Source organism: Protopterus annectens, chromosome 5.part1 (genome assembly GCF_019279795.1).
Source record: "Protopterus annectens isolate FY-2018-M chromosome 5.part1, PAN1.0, whole genome shotgun sequence".
Classification (NCBI taxonomy): Eukaryota; Metazoa; Chordata; order Ceratodontiformes; family Protopteridae; genus Protopterus; species Protopterus annectens.
This window is the reverse complement of record NC_056736.1, coordinates 332,114,856-332,132,943: the sequence shown is the minus strand read 5'-3', so window position 1 is coordinate 332,132,943 and position 18,088 is coordinate 332,114,856. Positions and strand designations below refer to the sequence as shown.

The following is an 18,088-nucleotide window of genomic DNA, read 5'->3' as shown; positions in this document are numbered from 1 at the left end:
GCATTATTGTTTTATTGACTCAAATGTGCTTAATTAGTTGATTATCAGTTGATAACAGGGGTATAAAAAGGTCTTGGATTGTGTTTTTAATTGCCTGATGAAGCGACTGGTAAGTCGCGAAAGCGCTCACGTTTTTATTTGTTTTATTTCTCTTAAATAAATGTGTTTTGCTGTGCAAGTTTTCGTGCAGCTTTTCATTCTTTAATTTATTGTGTTTTTTGCTGCATGTTCTGTACCCTTCGCTCGTTCTTGCCTTCATTTAAAAAGTCAGGAGATCTTAGCAGAATTAATGCTATAGTGTTCATTTTAATTGGGCGACCAGGAAGCAACGTAGTGGTGCACATACGGCAACTGCTTGGCTGAAAAAAATCAATAATACATGAATGAAAAAGCCAGCAGAAATGGTGGAATGTAAAATAATTTAATAAAGACAAAGATAGAGGGTGGCATACCCTACTATCCACGATATCCAAATATCCAAACCGGTTTCGGCTACAATAGCCTTCTTCAGTGGAAATAAAACACAATCACATGTATAAGTGTATATATAACAGCATAAAGGCAGTACATTGGTTAATTAAAGTTGGTCATTAAGACCAGGTGGAAATAAAGCCCCTAATTTGATGATCCATTTATGTTCCTTGAAATTCAGTAAATTATGCCAACCCAGCTTGTCCCTACATTTGCCTGCAATGCAATCAATGACAATAAATTGAAAAAGAGCAGAATTATGTTTGACAACATGTTTATATAAAGCATTATTACTGCGTTTATTCCTAATGTCACTAAGATGTTCCCCAATCCTAATATGGAAAGGTCTGGACATCTGTCCAACATAAAATGATGAGCATGATGAGCATGTTTCAAACAGAAACAGAGGAGTTGAAAAGATAAACATAAGGATCTTTCTAATGATCCAGTTCATCTGGTTACTACATATGGATGTAACACATGAGGATTTATGAACATCATCAATAAACACTGGAACATTTTGATGGCAGAAGAGAAATTACACCCTTTCCTGAGGGACAAATGTTCTTTTTCTTTCAGGAGAGGTCAGACATTGGGTTCACTGTTTAGCCACCACAAAGAGGGTGGGTTTCAACTCCTCCGTTTCTGTTCAACACACACTGAGAGGTGGCCCAGTGTTGGGTTGTATACCATGTGGCCACTGCTCTTATTGCAACAGGGTTCATCATACTATGGAGTTCAGTAGTCGTAATACTTCTGAAATTTTCAATATTAATTTTTGGGCTAATTGTAACACGGAATGGGTCATTTATTTAGCCACCTGTACATGCTCATCATTTTATGTTGGACAGACGTCCAGACCTTTCCGTATTAGGATTGGGGAACATCTTAGTGACATTAGGAATAAACAAAGTAATAATGCTTTATATAAACATGTTGTCAAACATAATTCTGCTCTTTTTCTATTTATTGCCATTGATTGTATTGCAGGCAAATGTAGGGACAAGCTGGGTTGGCATAATTTACTGAATTTCAAGGAACGTAAATGGATCATCAAATTAGGGGCGTTATTTCCACCTAGTCTTAATGACCAACTTTAATTAACCAATGTACTACATTTATGCTGTTATATATACACTTATACATGTGATTGTGTTTTATTTCCACTGAAGAAGGCTATTGTAGCCGAAACCGGTTTGGATATTTGGATATTGTAGATAGTAGGGTATGCCACCCTCTATCTTTGTCTTTATTAAATTATTTTACATTCCACCATTTCTGCTGGCTTTTTCATTCATGTATTATTCATTTTAATTGGTCAGTTGTTATTCTGATTGTTATAATAATGTTGCTTTTAATCATAAAAGTATTTAAAATGTATGATTTTACTGTACAAAGAAACAGGACCTTGATTTCCAAGTCTCCCACATACATGCCTTTCTTTGTAATAAAGGAGATTATTAGTATCTGCTGAACTGTGTCATGTGAAAGTTATGTGGTATCTTAACAGTGGGACATCTAGTACAACAACTGGTAGAGCCCGCTCTTGTGCCCCGGAGCATACATAGGGTGCTGAAGTCTCTGCCATGCATGCCCTGGCCTGGACCTGTCCGGTAGATAGAGCCTCAGTGCTGCAACTACTGATGAGGATGTGTCCCAGCAGGACAACTCTGACCCTACCAGCACAGCTCCTGTTACATTACACACTTCCAGTCACACTGGCCTTTTCAAAGAGATTTAAATTAAAGGCCCTCAGAAATGACAGGACAGACAAAAGCACATTTTGTTTTCATGTTCCTCAGCACTCGCACACTTCCCTGTAAATCATATCCACTTCTGTGCTTCCTTCCTCAGTTGTGCAAATGATTATAACTGTGCTCTGCCCTTTGTACATTTTTACTTGGTTTTCCTATATCTGATGCGCAGTATGACCAGCCAATGCATGGGTAAGCACACCCTGGTATTGGTTTTGCATGAATCAGTTTTACTGTAGTGTACCTGCTTTCTGTTGTCTACTATGTTCTTAAGTTAGGTGCAAGTTGCTAGTGACACTGAATAGTATGCCTGCCTCCATCTGGCATGCTCATCCCCTGCTGATGACCCCTCACTGACTACCCATTTTACCCAGACTCCACTGACTGTTGTGCCAAGTGCCCACCCTACTGTGACTGCTTCCTAAGTGTGATATTGTATAACACTGCATAAACTGACAGCAGTTTTGCACATGTGCCAAGGTCATACTGCAGGGCACCACTGGGTGAATGCAGACAGTGAAAGCATACTTACATCAACCCAAACACATGCTCTATAATGTTTCTTGTTTGTGAATTGGCATGTTTGTACCTATGGTCTGTTTGATTGTGTAGTTTTCCTATGGGTGTCATGAACTAGGGTTCCATGGCATATTCAGCATTACCAAAAAAAGCTCCTGTGGGAAGTCACCCCTCATAAACTGTTGGTATAGTTCACAGATGTGCGATAAGTGGGAATTGTGAGGACTCCTTGGGTGGCCTGCAAACATGATACCTTATGCATTTTAGACCAACTGGCAGTTGATGGAGTGATACCCTTTGTGGTTTACATATTTCCTTCCCATTTCACCAGGTGTGGATCTTTATTTCAATGAGGGTACAGAATATGGCCCCACCACCTCAAGGAAATGGGTTATATCACAGAAATCTCTCATGGTGTTGTCACCCTTCTCAGGGGTGCATGGGAACCACACATGCTCCCCCAAATGCTGAAGTATGGCATCAAGAAACTGATGGAGTATTCTCAAGGCAGAGGCCTCAGATTCCCCCCACTATGTTCACAGTAAGTCACCGAAAAAACATCTCTGTAGCTAATATATGTTCAGACATGCATCTCAGTAACCACCACTTTGATAGGGATTCCACAGCTCCCATACAACTGCATTAGTGGCTGACATATTCCTACAGTTTCTTGAATGGTGTCCCTGTCTCTCCACAGCTCCCATACAGCTGCAGAAGTGGCTGACATATTCCCACAATTTCTTGAATGGTGCCCCTGTCTCTTTGATACAAGTCCACAATGTCGGAGTCACAGAGTCTATGAAATATTCAGTATGTGGTTGGATGACCTAATACCTCTGAGGGCAACTTTGCTCACCATCAGACAAAGCAGCACCAAAGAGATTCTCTTGTAGATGCACATTTACTAATGTGGCGGCAACCCCCAAATTATTTGGTGAGTCTCTTAATTTGAACATGAGCACTTGACCAAGTTCAAATATACTGCAGGTGCAGCTCTGTTGCATGGCATTTATACATTTCTGAATCACTCCGCCCATCTTGTTTTGCCTTATTTGCACACAGAGAGGCTCATTTTAATAATGTTGCTCATTACTATGTAGTTATATGACTGTTAGGATATACTGTGCCTGCCCATGTCCATACTGCTTAGCCAGTCCATGTCCTGGAGTTTGTTTTTCTATATCACACACACCCTGAGTATGGCTGCTCATCATACATATTCACTTACCATGATGTAGCAAAGATTTCTAAATCCCTGTGAAGATGCAGGGAAGTGTTGTACAACAGGAAATGTGATGTTGCAGATATTCTGAAAAAATAAAATATTGGTTGGGGGGGTGAAAGGGTGAGGCTATAATAAAAAAAAATGTGATGCTGTAGATATTCTGATAAATAAAATATTGGTTGTGAGTGAAAGGGTAAGGGTATAACAGAGAATGAGATGTTGCTGATTTTCAGAAAAAATAAAGTATTACATTTGGGAAAAGGGTACGGGGAGTGAAAGGTATAACAAGGAAAAGTAAAATGCAAATATATTGAACCAAAATACAAATAATGGATTTAATAAATTTTAAATAAGTTGTTTTAAATAAGTAAATAATAAAGCCCCCTACTATTTTTGATAAGTGCCTTGAAACCTTGTATGGCCACTATACAATTCAGGCAGATGGGGCCTTGGTTTAACACTTCATATGAAGGACAGTATATTCAGGAGGGCAGTACCCCCCAGGCTGCACTACAATGTTGGTACTGGATAATTAATTCAAATATCTGATGTGTTAATAGAACCCAGGTCTTCTAATATTTTAGCATTAAAGGCATGTGTATCACCTGTTAAGCCACTGTTACCATATATAATAATAGTCTGATTTCTGCTAGAATGTAGTATATGCATTTTAACCTGTTTACCACGTATTCTTCTATTGTATTAATATTTATATATATATATATATATATATATATATATATATATATATATATATATATATATATATATTAATATGCAACCTACTTTTCATATATAGTTCATTTTGGTAAATGCAGAAATACATACATTATATTTCTCATATACTGAGAGCTCCTGCTTGGAAATGTAGATTAAATACACATTATGTATTAATTAACTATGGAATTACATTTACCTACAAAAGACTTAGACTATCCTAGAGAAAAGAAATACTAGTACCTACCTATGAACCTATATATCAAACAAAGCTCCTCATTAGCACTCTTCAAGAAAAATCTTGATGATTGGATGAGAGATAGGAAATTCACCCCGGGGATCACTTCTGTGGTTCTGCTTGACAGGGGCACAGGAAAATAATGTTCTTGGGTGGCAAAAACCAGGGTACCTTTTGGCTAGGCTTATATAGGCCCTAGGGCCAATAGCCTAGTACCTACCTATGAACCTATGAACTATGAAAGGAGATTTATCCTTGTACCAGGGAAAGTACAGTCCTGTATGTGGGTTTCAAGAAAAATTTAATTATTTTATGGTTATAATGTGCAACTTTGAGAAAAGGAATTCAGAGTATGAAAATCATACCTCTTAACCTCTTAGAGCAAGAAATCTGGACAATGCCATAAATAAAAGTGGGATAAAGGCCCAAAAATATGGGCAATTTTTAAATATTGCACTTACAAACTTAGAAAGTTGATAGAATAACAGGTTTTGTATTAGCATGTGTTTTCTGAAGGGTATGAAGTCTGAAAGACAAATGTCTGTCATTATTTTCTAACTTCAGTCTTTAATGATATGCCACTGATTTGCCTGAAAAACACAATTTTATGAAAAATGGACCAAAAATATAAGGCAGAAATCTAGATATTCTGCAAAAATCTGTACAGTTGAGAGGTATGAAAAATAGAAACTTTTGCACAAAAGCTTGTAGATTAAATATGCCTGTTATGTATATATCATCCTTTAGCCCTAACTCACTTACATTCCTCTTCCCTTTCCTTGCTCCTTCCTACTCTTCTTGTAACACCCCCTTATTTTTATTACATCCTGCTATTCCTCTTCAGCATTTCTTGGCTCAATACCTTGATTTTTTTCTCTACTCATATTTCATAGGTGTGTACAAGGCTTATGGCCCTGGAGCCTTTACAAGCCTAGTCCATAGAAGTGTCCTGGCATCGTGCTGCCCGATGTTAGCTCCCAGTGCCTCTATCACGTAGAGCCACTGGAGTGATCCCCGGGGTGAACTTTCTATTTCCCATCCACTCATCAAGATTTGTCATAAAGAGGGCCAGTGAGGTGCTCTGCTTGACATGTATGGGAAGTCTATTCCAGCACATGGGTAGTCTCTGGGTTATGAACCTGTCCCTTCAACATGTTCTATTGATTGTGGTAATGAGGTTGAGGTCTCTGGAGTCTGTGGTGTGGAGGAATTGGGATTTCTTTAGATGTAGCATTTCTAACAGAGCTGGGTCAGACATGGCTTTGTAAGTCAAGCAGAGATCGCCTCTTGGTAGACAATATGAGACAGAGGATAGCTGGAGATTTTTGAGTCTGTCCATGTAGGACGTGTTTAAGGCCTAAGATCCTCTTGATGAGGTACTTTTGTGGCCTCTGCAGCTGTTGCATGTGTTTAGTGAGGCACATGCCAAATGGGGCATTATACTTAACGACTGGCCTAATGAGGGAAGAGAAGAGAGAGATGATGACCTCTTTCTTCCTGGATGCAAAACCCTTAGCAATGTGATGTGCCACATAGAAGGACTTTCTGACCACAGTTGCAATGCAGTGGTTGAAAGAGAGGCTGCTGTCAACCTGTGTCCCCAGATCTCTTATAATGCCTTCAGTGTTCAGTGGGCTCCTATCGATGTGGTAATTAGTGGAAACTGAGTTTTTCCCAAAGGGAATGATGACACATTTTTTTTTGCATTAAGCTTAAGACCATGGTTTTGACACCAGTCATTGGTCTCAGTGAGGCCTTTCTGTTCGATGTCTACATCACTTGGGGAGTTAATAATGGCTCCCAGATTGCAGTCATCTGAGAACTTGGTCAGCCAGAGTCCCTCTGTGTTGGCCTGGACTTCTGAGAAGTAGATGCCAAACAGGAGAGGACCCAGGACCAATCCCTGTCGGACTCCACTCGTGACTGGTCAGCAGTCTGACTTGGAGTCCACTACTTTTACACTACTATAGGGGTTGATGCCTAGTTTGGTCAATTTATCAATAATTCCTGAGTGGAGAATGGTATCAAAGGCCTTGGCCAGATCGAGGTGGGCTGTATGAACTGCCTTGCCCTCATCCACATCTCTGGTGAGTGACTCAAAGAAGTCAGCCAGGTTGAGCAGGCATGATCTACCTTTCAAAAAAACAAACTGGGTGGGATCTAGAGTTTGGAGATTCCCTATATCCTTGTTAAATAGTTCCATGATGATGCGCTCCATAGCCTTACATATCATACTCGTCAGGCTAATGGGGCAATAATTCCTAGGGTCTGTAGTCGCTGCCCCTTTATGGAGAGGGATGACTGTTACAGTGTGCCATTTGGTTGGGACAAAGCCTGAGGTGAGGCTGTGATTGAACGGGCACATAGATGTGGTGCCAGTTCACTTTGTAGTTCAGGTAGAACACATCCAGGGATATTGTCGGGTTCCATGGAAGCTGTATTCTTGGCTTTGGACAATGCATCTTTAACCTGTGCTTTAGTAATGCTGGGTGTCTGGCATTCCTCCAGTATTGTAATCGGTCCTTTGGGGGGGGGGTAAAGTTGGCACTTAAGATGTTGGCCAGTATGTTGGCAATATCTGTTGGCTCAGTATAGCAGGTACCATTGTGCAGTAACTCAGAGGAAACATGGGTATTGCTGTAGAAATTCTTGATATAAATATAAAAGGCTTTGTGGTTGTTTTTAGTGTCTGTCACAATTATGCCTTCAGAGCTGGCTTTAGAGGTTTTGATGAGGGATCTCAACTTTTTGTTGAGGCTAATAAGGAAGTTTTTCCAGTCTCGGGATTTCACCTTTTTCTGCAAAAATTTCTTCCTTCTGTTGTAGAGTTTATTAATGGCAGGGGACCACCAGATTGGCTTCCTTTTTTTGGAGGAGAGCATCTTGGTTCTTTTGGGTATGGCTAGTTCCATGCATTTATGTACCTGTTCATACAGTGCATTGGTGTATGATTTGGCAGTCATGCATCTATTTTACATTGACATGGGTGCCGTGATGTTAGCCACCTCTGTTTTTAGGAGCCCAAAGTCAGCTTTGGAGAAATTTTTCATGGTGGTTACCTTTGTAGGGGGTATGGGTGAGATCTGGATTTCCATAAAGATTAGTTTGTGGTTGGATCTAACCAGGGAGGAACTGACTACTGGTGTAGAGCAACGGTTGCCCATGTTAGTAATAACCAGGTCAAGGATGTTGCTTCTTCTAGTGTGGGTAAGAATGAGCTGGTCTAAGGCATTGGAACTGATGAATTCTGGGAAGGGTTGGGCCACTGTATTGGTGCATGAGTAGTTTTCCCAGTTGATGGAGGGGTAGTTGAAGTCACCTAGTATGAGAGTGTTGGGTTGGACCCTAATTGTTTCCAGGGTGCTTAGGAACATGGAGTGAGAGTCTTGGGACATGGTTGGGGACCTATAGTAGGCTATGACCTGAATCGCCATCTTTCCCAATGTTAGTTGTACCTGAAGTATTTCAGATGCTTTATGCTGGGCTACTAGGCTACTAGACTGAAGGTGTGCATATCCTTTATGAATATGGAGACACCACCACCTTTGGAGCTTCGGTCCATGTTCTGGGGCCAAAAGGTGTGGAATTAATCATAGCCTGGTAGCCCAGGGGTGCTTTCTGCTGCTTTAAACCAGGTCTCCATTAGAGTACAAATGTCAGTGTTCTCCATTTTGAGGAGTGCTTTGAGCAAGTGCATCTTGAGTTTTAGACTTCTAGCATTGAGCAGCATGACCCTCAGATTGCATTTATTTATAGCTGTTATGGTGGTAATTTGGTCTTTGGAACATCGCCTAAAAAAGGCACTATAGGGTGGCAAGAGACTTTGCCAGTATCCGAAAACCCATCTCTGGCAAAGCATCGAGGTCTGTCAATCATGTCATCCCAAGCAGACAGATACTGGATCCCCTTAAAAGAAACTTAGCCAATTGTTGAAGTCAATAATTTTCTGCTTCTACTGCGGCATCATTTGGGGCAACGGTAGGATGCTGCTCAGGGCTAGGATCATACCTGCCTGGGCCACATAATCCGAGAGCTCCTCCATGTCTCTTTTCATGTAGTCCAGGAAAGTTCATAGGTTCATAGGTGTGCACTAGGCTAATGGCCCTGGAGCCTTTACAAGCCTAGCCCATAGAAGTGCCCTGGCATCATGCCGCCCGATGTTGGAGGAGCATCTCAGGTCATTCTCACCCACATGGGCAGTGACAGAATCATACTTGTACTTGTTGTGGAGTGACCTGAGTGCGTGTGTTATGTGTCGGATTCTGGCACCTGATAGACAGCTGACTGTTACCTTTTCCTTATTTAACCTAGAGAGTGGGACATCAGTGTGCCTCACTATCGAGTCACCTATGATTAGTGTATCGGGCAATCTGTTTTGCCTTAGGGGTTTAGGATGAGGGGCACACTGTGTAGGTGACCTATGTGTCTTGTGGTTTGTGCTGTGTTGTGGTGGTTGAGTGAGTTTCTGCCTTGGAGGTCTTTGCTGTTTGGGTAGATTTCTAATGAGACCCTCCGTGAAGGTAGGTGTGGTTTGTGTTTTTATGTGAGAGTTGTGATGGTGGGTCATTCCAACCCCTTTCACAGCACATCCCTTCTTTATCTCCCATTACCCAGCACAAACTATACACTTGCACCTTACAAGGTGTCTTTATGATAATAATCCTTCATCTTCTTACACATCCTTCCTTAACCTTCCTCTCATTCATCTGATCTTCTAATCATCTATTTCTGCCTCTACCAAACCACATGCATGATCCAAACATGTTCTGTGGTGTCGCCTCTCAGACTTGTCCTTTGACCTTGCTTCTTCTGCTCACTACTGTATAACTATCAGTTCCACCAACTTATTGTTTAAATACCTCTTTCCTGAAACCTGAATGTTAAAAGCATGCCCTTGCAAATGACTTTCTCTTTTACTTCCTTTCACTTTCTTTGTCTTGAGCCATTGTCCTCATGTATTACATTTTTATTCATGACTTAAAAATATCTATTGATACGCACTGTTGTCTTTTGTAAAACAAACTCTGCTTAGGTTTTACTGTGTGTTCTATTTCCATTTATTCTGCTAAATTCTCTAAAGTCATTGCAATTTGTTATCTTCTTTTTGTACCTTGTGCACATTCCATTATACTTGGAGCTTTTCTTCCTGGGCTTCTACTGAAAGGGGGCAACTTATGCCGAGACAGACAATCCTAGCAAACAAATGAAAATAAAGAAATAAATACATTTCAGGACAGCTAGCTGAAACTTGTTTCACTGTTGCATTAAATGACTCAGAGCTGTACTTTTCCACTGAGTGATTTAATAGTGTTTTAGTATAAAGCTAGGGAATTTCATTTTGACAGGACTTACTGAAAGACCCTTACCCCGAAGTCCCAACTTTGATCCAGACAAAATGATGCAAAAATGAGTTGCAGCATTCCTCATTGCTGTGATTACTAAAAGAATCATAAGATCATAGGTGGTTACTAGGCTAATGGTCCTAGAGGCATTTTAAGGCTAGCCATTTATGCTCCAATTTTCTCAATTATTAATACCTATGAACTAGAACAGCTTTGGTATATACCTGTGACTTAGGACATTTACAGGCTGCCCCTGTCCATAAGGAACACAAGCGTCAAGCCAGGGGTAAATTTGCAGTTTCCCAAGCATTGATCCAAACTGTATTTGAATAGGCTTAGGGAAGAGCTCTTCTTCACATGAATTGGTAGTCTGTTCCAGAGAAAGAGTAATCTCTGAGAAACATACCCGTCCCTCCAGAATATTTTGTTTATGTCACCGACAAGGGTAAGAGTCTTAGATCAGGTAATTTCTAGTGCTGTTTGTTTTGTGAATATGTAGCATATCCATCAGGGCTGGATCTGAGTATGCCTTGTGGGTTAGGCAGAGATTGCCCCTCAGTAGTCTGTACGAGACCAAGTACAGGGACAGAGTTTTGAGGCAGCCATCATAGGACATGTTATTTATACCCTGTATTCTTTTAGTGAGGAACCTCTGTGGCTACACCAGCTGTTGCAAATGTCTGGTCAGGTACATGCCGAATGGTTCACTGTACTCGATTATTGGTCTAATGAAGGCTGAGTACAGTGGCACTATGATCGCCTTAGATCTGGATGCCATGTCTTTACTTATAAGTTGTACTATACAGAAGGATTTTCCCACCACCATGGACATCTGGAGATTAAAGTTCAGGTTACTGTCAAACTGAGTTCCCAAGTCCCTTGCCACTGGGTCTACTCTTATGGGAGTGTTATCAATGTTGTAAATTGCAGGAGTGGTCATCTTCCCAAATGGTATAATTGTGCATTTTCTGCACTGAGTTTTAGGCCGTGGCTCTGGCACCGGTTATTTGTCTGTGTCAGACGCTCGTGAAGGGTATCTACATCTTTGGGGGATTCAATAATTGCACCCAGCTTGCAGTCAGTCAGTGAAAGGCCCTCTACATTTGCCTAGACTTCAGAGAAGCATATTCTGAACAGGAGAGGTCCCAGCCCTGTGGGACACCACTACTAACAGGCCTCTTGGTGGAAGTGGATCCCCCCACCCTAACTTTATGTGTCCTATCTGTGAGCTATTTGGCTATCCTTCAAGTGACATAGGGATTTATGCCTAAATTTGTGAGTTTATCTATAAAACCCAAGTAAGGTATTGTGTCAAATGCCTTTGCCAGGTTGAAGTAGGCAGTATGCACCATTTTGCCCTTGTCCATGGCTCTAGTAATCCTTTCAAAGAAGTCATCAGGTTTAGTAGACATGACCTGCCCTTGACAAAATCATACTGGGAAGGCTCCAAGGGAAGGTTCCAATGTTTGAAGATTTCCTAAGATTTTGTTTATCAGGCCCACAGTAATTCTTTCAATGGCCTTGCATGTAAGACTAATCAAACTTATGGGTCTGTAGTTCCCTGGGTCTGTTGATGGTTCCTGTTTGTAAAGAGTAATGACTGTTGCAGTTCTCCATTCTCTAGGGATGCAACTTGTTTGGGGGCTGTGGTTGAACAGAGATTCTAGTGGGCCTGGCAGGTTGTATTTCAAGCCATATAGGAGGAATCCTGGGATATTATCAGGACCTAATGATCCTGTGTTTTTAGCACTGGAGAGTGCAGTGAGGACCTGTTCTTTAAAGATAGTTGAGAAAGAAATGGTAGAGGGCATTTCTTGGGGGTAACTGGGGGTGACAGGGGGTGAAATTGGAGCTAAAGTTATTGACCAGCAAATTTGGTGTTGTATAGGAAGTTCCATTTACTATTAGGTCAGAAAACTGTTGGGTTAAGGTTAAGGTTGTGTACTTTAACTGAAAAAATGCCTCATGGTTATCCTTAGCCTGGAAAGCTATTTTTACCTCAAAGTTGGCTATGATGGACTTGATTAGTCACCCTGAGTTACTTATTGAGACCGATGAGGGAGTTTTTTTTACATGTTGGGCATAACCCTTCCTATTTTTGGACAGCAGTTTATTTCTCTTGTTGCACAACCTATACTGGGGGTCCAGCAAATGGGCTTGTTTTGGAGTTTGTCCTAAGTTTATTTTGGTTTGGTACTGCTGTTTCTATGCAGTTATTTATACAGTGGAAATAAAAAGTTTACACACCCCTGTTAAAATGCCAGGTTTTTGTGATATATAAAAAAAATTAGACCACAATAAATCACTTCAAAACTTTTCCCACCTTTAATGTGATTTATAACCTGTACAATTCAATTGAAAAACAAAAATCTGTTGGGGAAAAAATATAAAAAATAAAAAACGTGCAATTTGCTGGTTGCATAAGTGTTCACACCCTTAAACTAATACTTTCGTGTGTGTGCACACCCTTAAACTAATGCTTTGTTGAAGCATCTTTTGATTTAATTACAGCATTCAGCCTTCTTGGGTACACACCTGCCATCAATTAAAAAGACTCTTATTAACCCCAAATAAAGTTCAGCTGTCCTTAGTAGGATTTTCCTGACATTTACTGCTACAGCAAAAGCCATGGTTCACAGAGAGCTTACAAAGCATCAAAGGGGTCTCATTGTTGAAGGGTATCAGTCAGGAGAAGGGTACAAAAAATTTCTACAGCATTGGATATACCATGGAACACAGTGAAGACAGTCATCAAAAAGTGGAGAAAATATGGGATAACAGTGACGTTGCAAAGAACTGGACGTCCTTAAAAAAATTGATGAAAAGACAAGACGAAAACTGGTCAGGGAGGCTGCCAAGAGACCTGCAGCAACACTGAAGGAGCTGTAGGAATTTCTGGCAAGTACTGGTTGTGTACTAAATGTGACAACAATCTCCCGTATTCTCCATATGTCTGGACTATGGGGTAGGATTGCAAGACGGAAGCCTTTTCTTACACAGAAAAATATCCAGGCAAATTTGCAGAACAATACATCAAGCCTCCCAAAAGCATGTGGGAAAAATGTGTTATGGTCTGATAGTTGAACTTTTTGGCCACAATTCCAAAAGGTATGGTTGGCACAAAAACAACACTGTGCATCATCAAAAGAATACAATGAAGCATGGTGGTGGCAGTATCTTGCTCTGGGGTTGCTTTACTTCAGCTGGAACTGGGGCTTTAGTCAAGCTGGCGGGAATTATGAACAGTTCCAAGTACCAGTCACGTTTGGCCCAAAACCTTCAGGCGTCTGCTAGAAAGCTGAAGATGAAGAAAATTTTCACCTTTCAGCACAACAATGACCCTAAGCATACATCCAAATCAACAAAAAAATGGCTTTACCAAAAGAAAATTAAAGTTTTGGAATGGCTCAGCCAGAGCCCAGACCTAAATCCAATAGAAAATCTGTGGGGTGACATGGAGGGCAGTGCACAAGAGATGCCCTCACAATCTGACAGTTTTGGAGCACTTTTGCGAGGAATAGTGGACAAATATTGCTAAGTCAAGATATTCCATGCTGGTAGACTCCTACCCAAGAAGACTAAATGTTGTAATTAAATCAAAAGGTGTTTCAACAAAGTATTAGTTTAAGGGTGCACACACTTATGCAACCAGTGTATTGTATGTTTTTTATTTTTTATATTTTTTCCCCTAACAGATTTGTTTATTTTTCAACTGAATTGTACAGATTATAAGTCACATTAAAGGTGGGAAAAGTTTTGAAATGATTACTGTGGTCTCATTTTTTATATCACAAAAACTTGGCATTTTAACAGAGGTGTGTAAACTTTTTATATCCGCTGTATACTTGCACAGGTTTTCCATAAACACTTCCACATAGACTATGCCATCACTTAATAGGAGGCAATTAGCATTGGAAAAGTTCTGGGGTATACTGGGAATTTGGGCTTAATATTTATTTCACGTGTAACCACTCTGTGATCTGATCTAACTAGTGAGGACATTACTCTGGAGGGTGTAACACTTCTTCATATTTGTGAGAATCAGGTCCAGAATATATTACACCCCTAGTAGGTGTTTGCATTGACTGACTAAATCAAGGTATCTTTGAGCCTGCATGATAGTGGTTGTGTATGTATTCCAGTTTATAGTGGGATAGTTGAAATCATCCATGAATATGGTGCTGGGCTGAATGGCAAGTGACTAACGTACATTTAAGTGCATGCTATTGTTTTTCTGTATCTCAGATGGGGACCTATAGCTAGCAAGGATTATGGTATGGGACTTTACCTAAGATTAGTTGGACATGGAGTAGCTCAAGACTGTCAAACTGTTTGACCAGTCTTAATGTGTGCTGACTTTTTATGTAGATTGCCACACCTCCACCTCTTGTCCCTTCTTGTGTGGTAGGTGGTCTAAATGTGTGGAAGGTATTATACCCTTGCATTGCTAAGGTGCCTTCCACAGTTTTAAACCATGTCTCAGTAATTGCATGGATGTCAGCACACTCCAGGGTGAGGAGTGCTTCCAGGGATTGGAGCTTGTTGTTGAGTCCTAGCAATGGCCAGTTGCACCTTTAGTTTATCTTGAGTAGAATTTAATAAGTTTGAAGATTTATAAGATTGGCATTTACTAAAAAAGGCACTATAGGGGTGGATAATGTTTTGGCCAATATCCAAAAGCCTAGTAGGGACATGTGCAGACCACCTCCATCAAAGCAGCATGGTCTGTTGATCATGTCCTCCCAAGTCAATGAATATTGAATCCCTTAGAATAACACCAGTGACTTAGCCCATTTTTAAAGTCAATCATCTTTTGTTTATATTGTTATATCATCCTTGGAGGAGGTAGAATGCTGCTCAGTGCTAAGCTTATACTTGTCTGGCACATAAAAGGTGAAAGCACTATTGTGTCTCTCTTCATATAGTCCAAGGAGGTACTTCTCAGGTCATTGACACCCACACAGACTGTGACAGAGTCATACTGGTACTTGTGGCTCAATGTCCTGAGTGCATGCATGATCTGTAGGATCCTTGCCCCTAATAAGCATCTGACTATAACTGTCTCTTGCTCAGCCTAGTGAGTGAGGCACCAGTGTGTCTCACAGTATGCTCTCCAATGACCGTTATATTGGGTTGTTTGGTAGTTTGCTTTAAGGGCTCAGAGGTTGAGATATTGTGATAATTAGTTGTATGTGTCCTGGGCAGTGTTATCTTTCCAGTTTTTTGAAAGGTTACTGAGGACAATGTATGGGAGGCCTTTGAGGTTTGGGTAGATTATATTTAAGAACCTCAGCATATTTGAGTTTATGTTTTGTCTTTATTGTAGGTGTAGTGTGTTACTGACAACCTGTTTGGAGATATCAGTGCCTGTATGCAAGAACTCTGCGTCCAAAGATGTAATTACATCTCTCACTTGCTCTGTCAGTCTGATTAAGAATAAACTGGTCATCAATAAACATGAGACAACTGCTACGTAGTCTCAGGTTGCCCATTTCCACCAACCTGGCTACAGAGACAGTAGGAAAGTATATTTCCATGGCTGCATATCCTCTTTTTTGTGATCTATGAGGGACAGCTCAAGAGGGGTTTGTAACTAACTAAATTTTGAGTTGGGCTGGGGAGAGGTCTAGGACTGGTCTAAAGAACAATCTTGGGATAATGCTTTTCAGCAGGCAAACTAGCTGCTCTACACTCAGCTTGATACTTCAGAAAATAGCAAAGGAAGTTCTAAATGGAAAATTACAACTCTAGGTGTCTGCTTCTATACAGTGCACTGTACATCACTGCTGCACAGCTCACCACAGGTTACAGGAGATGAGCTAGTGGAGAATCCAATAAGTAAAGAGTAAAAATGCACTATAAGTGTATGTAAGATTCAGATCCTGCAGCAATTCACAATTCTCTCACTGTTGTGAGGGATACTACAAGACTAAGGTCCCCAGACTAAGTAAAATGCAGTAGAGATGTATATAAATGAGGCTCAGATCCTTCAGTAATTCAGAATTATTTCACTATAGTGAGGGATACTACAAGTCTAAGGTCCCTAAACCAAGTTAAAATCCAGACAACTGACTTTTGGTTAAAACAAGGAAAAATGCATTAAAGAACAATACTCAATTCAGATTAACACTGAATATTACATTGAGCATGGACTGAAATGGAATGACATGAAACAGAGGCTAACTCAAGCCTTAATAGTATAATGGGTGTGCCTTATCAGTCTGAGTTATCAGTGCCCAGTTGAATTAACATTGGGAGGGAATTTAAAAGTCTAATTTATAGTAGAGATGGGCAGGTAAAAAGCTACCAAAAATCAATGCAGTCAAACAGCAATTTTAAACTCAGAGCTCTTTGTAGCTTGAGAGGAATGTAGGTGAAGCCCTTAAATAAGAAAACTGTTTCCTATCTCCTCCTATTAATTAGCTAGATCTAATTCCTATTCAGTCAATAAATGCAAAATGAATATTTCCTAACTGTCCCTAGCCAATGACTTTTAAGACTCCAAGAAAGAAAACATTTGCAATAAAACAACATTTAAAATACAACAAACTGAAATATAATAAGACCAAAATAAAAAATTAATAGAAATATCAAACAAATCCTTAAATGTAGAAAATCCAAAAAATCAATGCAGTCAAACAGCAATTTTAAACACAAAGCTCTTGTAGCTAAACATGCTATATGTTCATAGGTTAATACTAGGCTATCAGTCTGCAGACTATTACAAGCCTAACACTGATTAAAGCAATATTACCTTTCTGGTCCTTCAGCCACCCTGCTAGTTGGGTAAAGGTCTTCTATGAAAGTTGCATTAGCCAGCCAGTATATCAATGTAGAACTTTCCTTGGCATATTCAGTTTTAGCCTTGCAAGTTATTATCGGTGTTTCATCTGAAAAACAAACATACCACAAATTACACAAATGACCTTCATGTATCTGATAACCTTGCAACAACATTTGCAGAATCAGTACATCAAATGAGGGTATTTCTTAGCAGCCACTCCTGTTTTCTCATGTTGTGCATAAATCTACACTTTTATGCATTTTCAGAGAGGAAAGAAGCCTGTCGCTCTACAATATCCCTTATCTCCCTTACATTTACTGCAAATACCCTAATACCTTATTTCCAGCATTTTTTCTCACAAGGAACAATATTTTGTTTTGAGCCTAGAAGGTTTTACCCTGCTCATTTGATTTTTTTGTAATGCTATGTTCTAATTAAATGTTATCATATAATATTTATATAGTGAATGGAGTGCCCTTATTATGTTCCAAAACTAGAAAAATGATAAACCTGTTACACATTTTCTGTAGTGACAGACACAACTGTAACAGCACTTTCAGATGTGTGTAACATGCTGGAACAGTTGGACATGAGGGAAGGAACATTTCTTCGTTCTCAATGGTCCTTGATTAACTTTCCTCATACATCCACAAATGTTTACAAATACCATTCTGTAAGTAACTTTTTAAATTAGGAAGTATTTAAAAACTGTCCCTGATTTTTTCTGGAGTATTAACTTGCTGTCTATGGGAAAGTGGTCGCTAAGTGCTTACTGGCTTTAAAAGATGGTAAAGCAATCAGCTTTTTTTTCTGTAACTTGTAGTACATGGAGTAGATAAAACCCCATGCGCTATAAAGAGTCATGATTGGGCCTTACCAGTAATAATATGTTATTAAGTGTTCTTGATATGGATGCCAAGATTAAAGTTCCAGAGGTGAATTTCTTGGGATCCGTCTTGAACACATAATAATGTAGTTAATGATCAGAGACCAGATCACAACCCTCTGTGTAGTGTATTCAGTGTTGCAATTAAGTTC

The 18,088-nt window shown here is 40.0% G+C and overlaps 1 protein-coding gene across 1 annotated transcript in view; it reads right to left on the bottom strand.

Moving 5' to 3' along the window:
* LOC122803406 (interleukin-1 receptor type 2-like) overlaps positions 1 to 18,088 on the bottom strand; it is a 207,578-nt gene that overhangs the window by 119,946 nt on the left and 69,544 nt on the right. Inside the window, exon 4 of the mRNA XM_044073008.1 lies at positions 17,021 to 17,156. Within this exon, the coding sequence (XP_043928943.1) occupies positions 17,021 to 17,156 (136 nt within the window). The remainder of the gene's footprint in view (positions 1 to 17,020; positions 17,157 to 18,088) is intronic.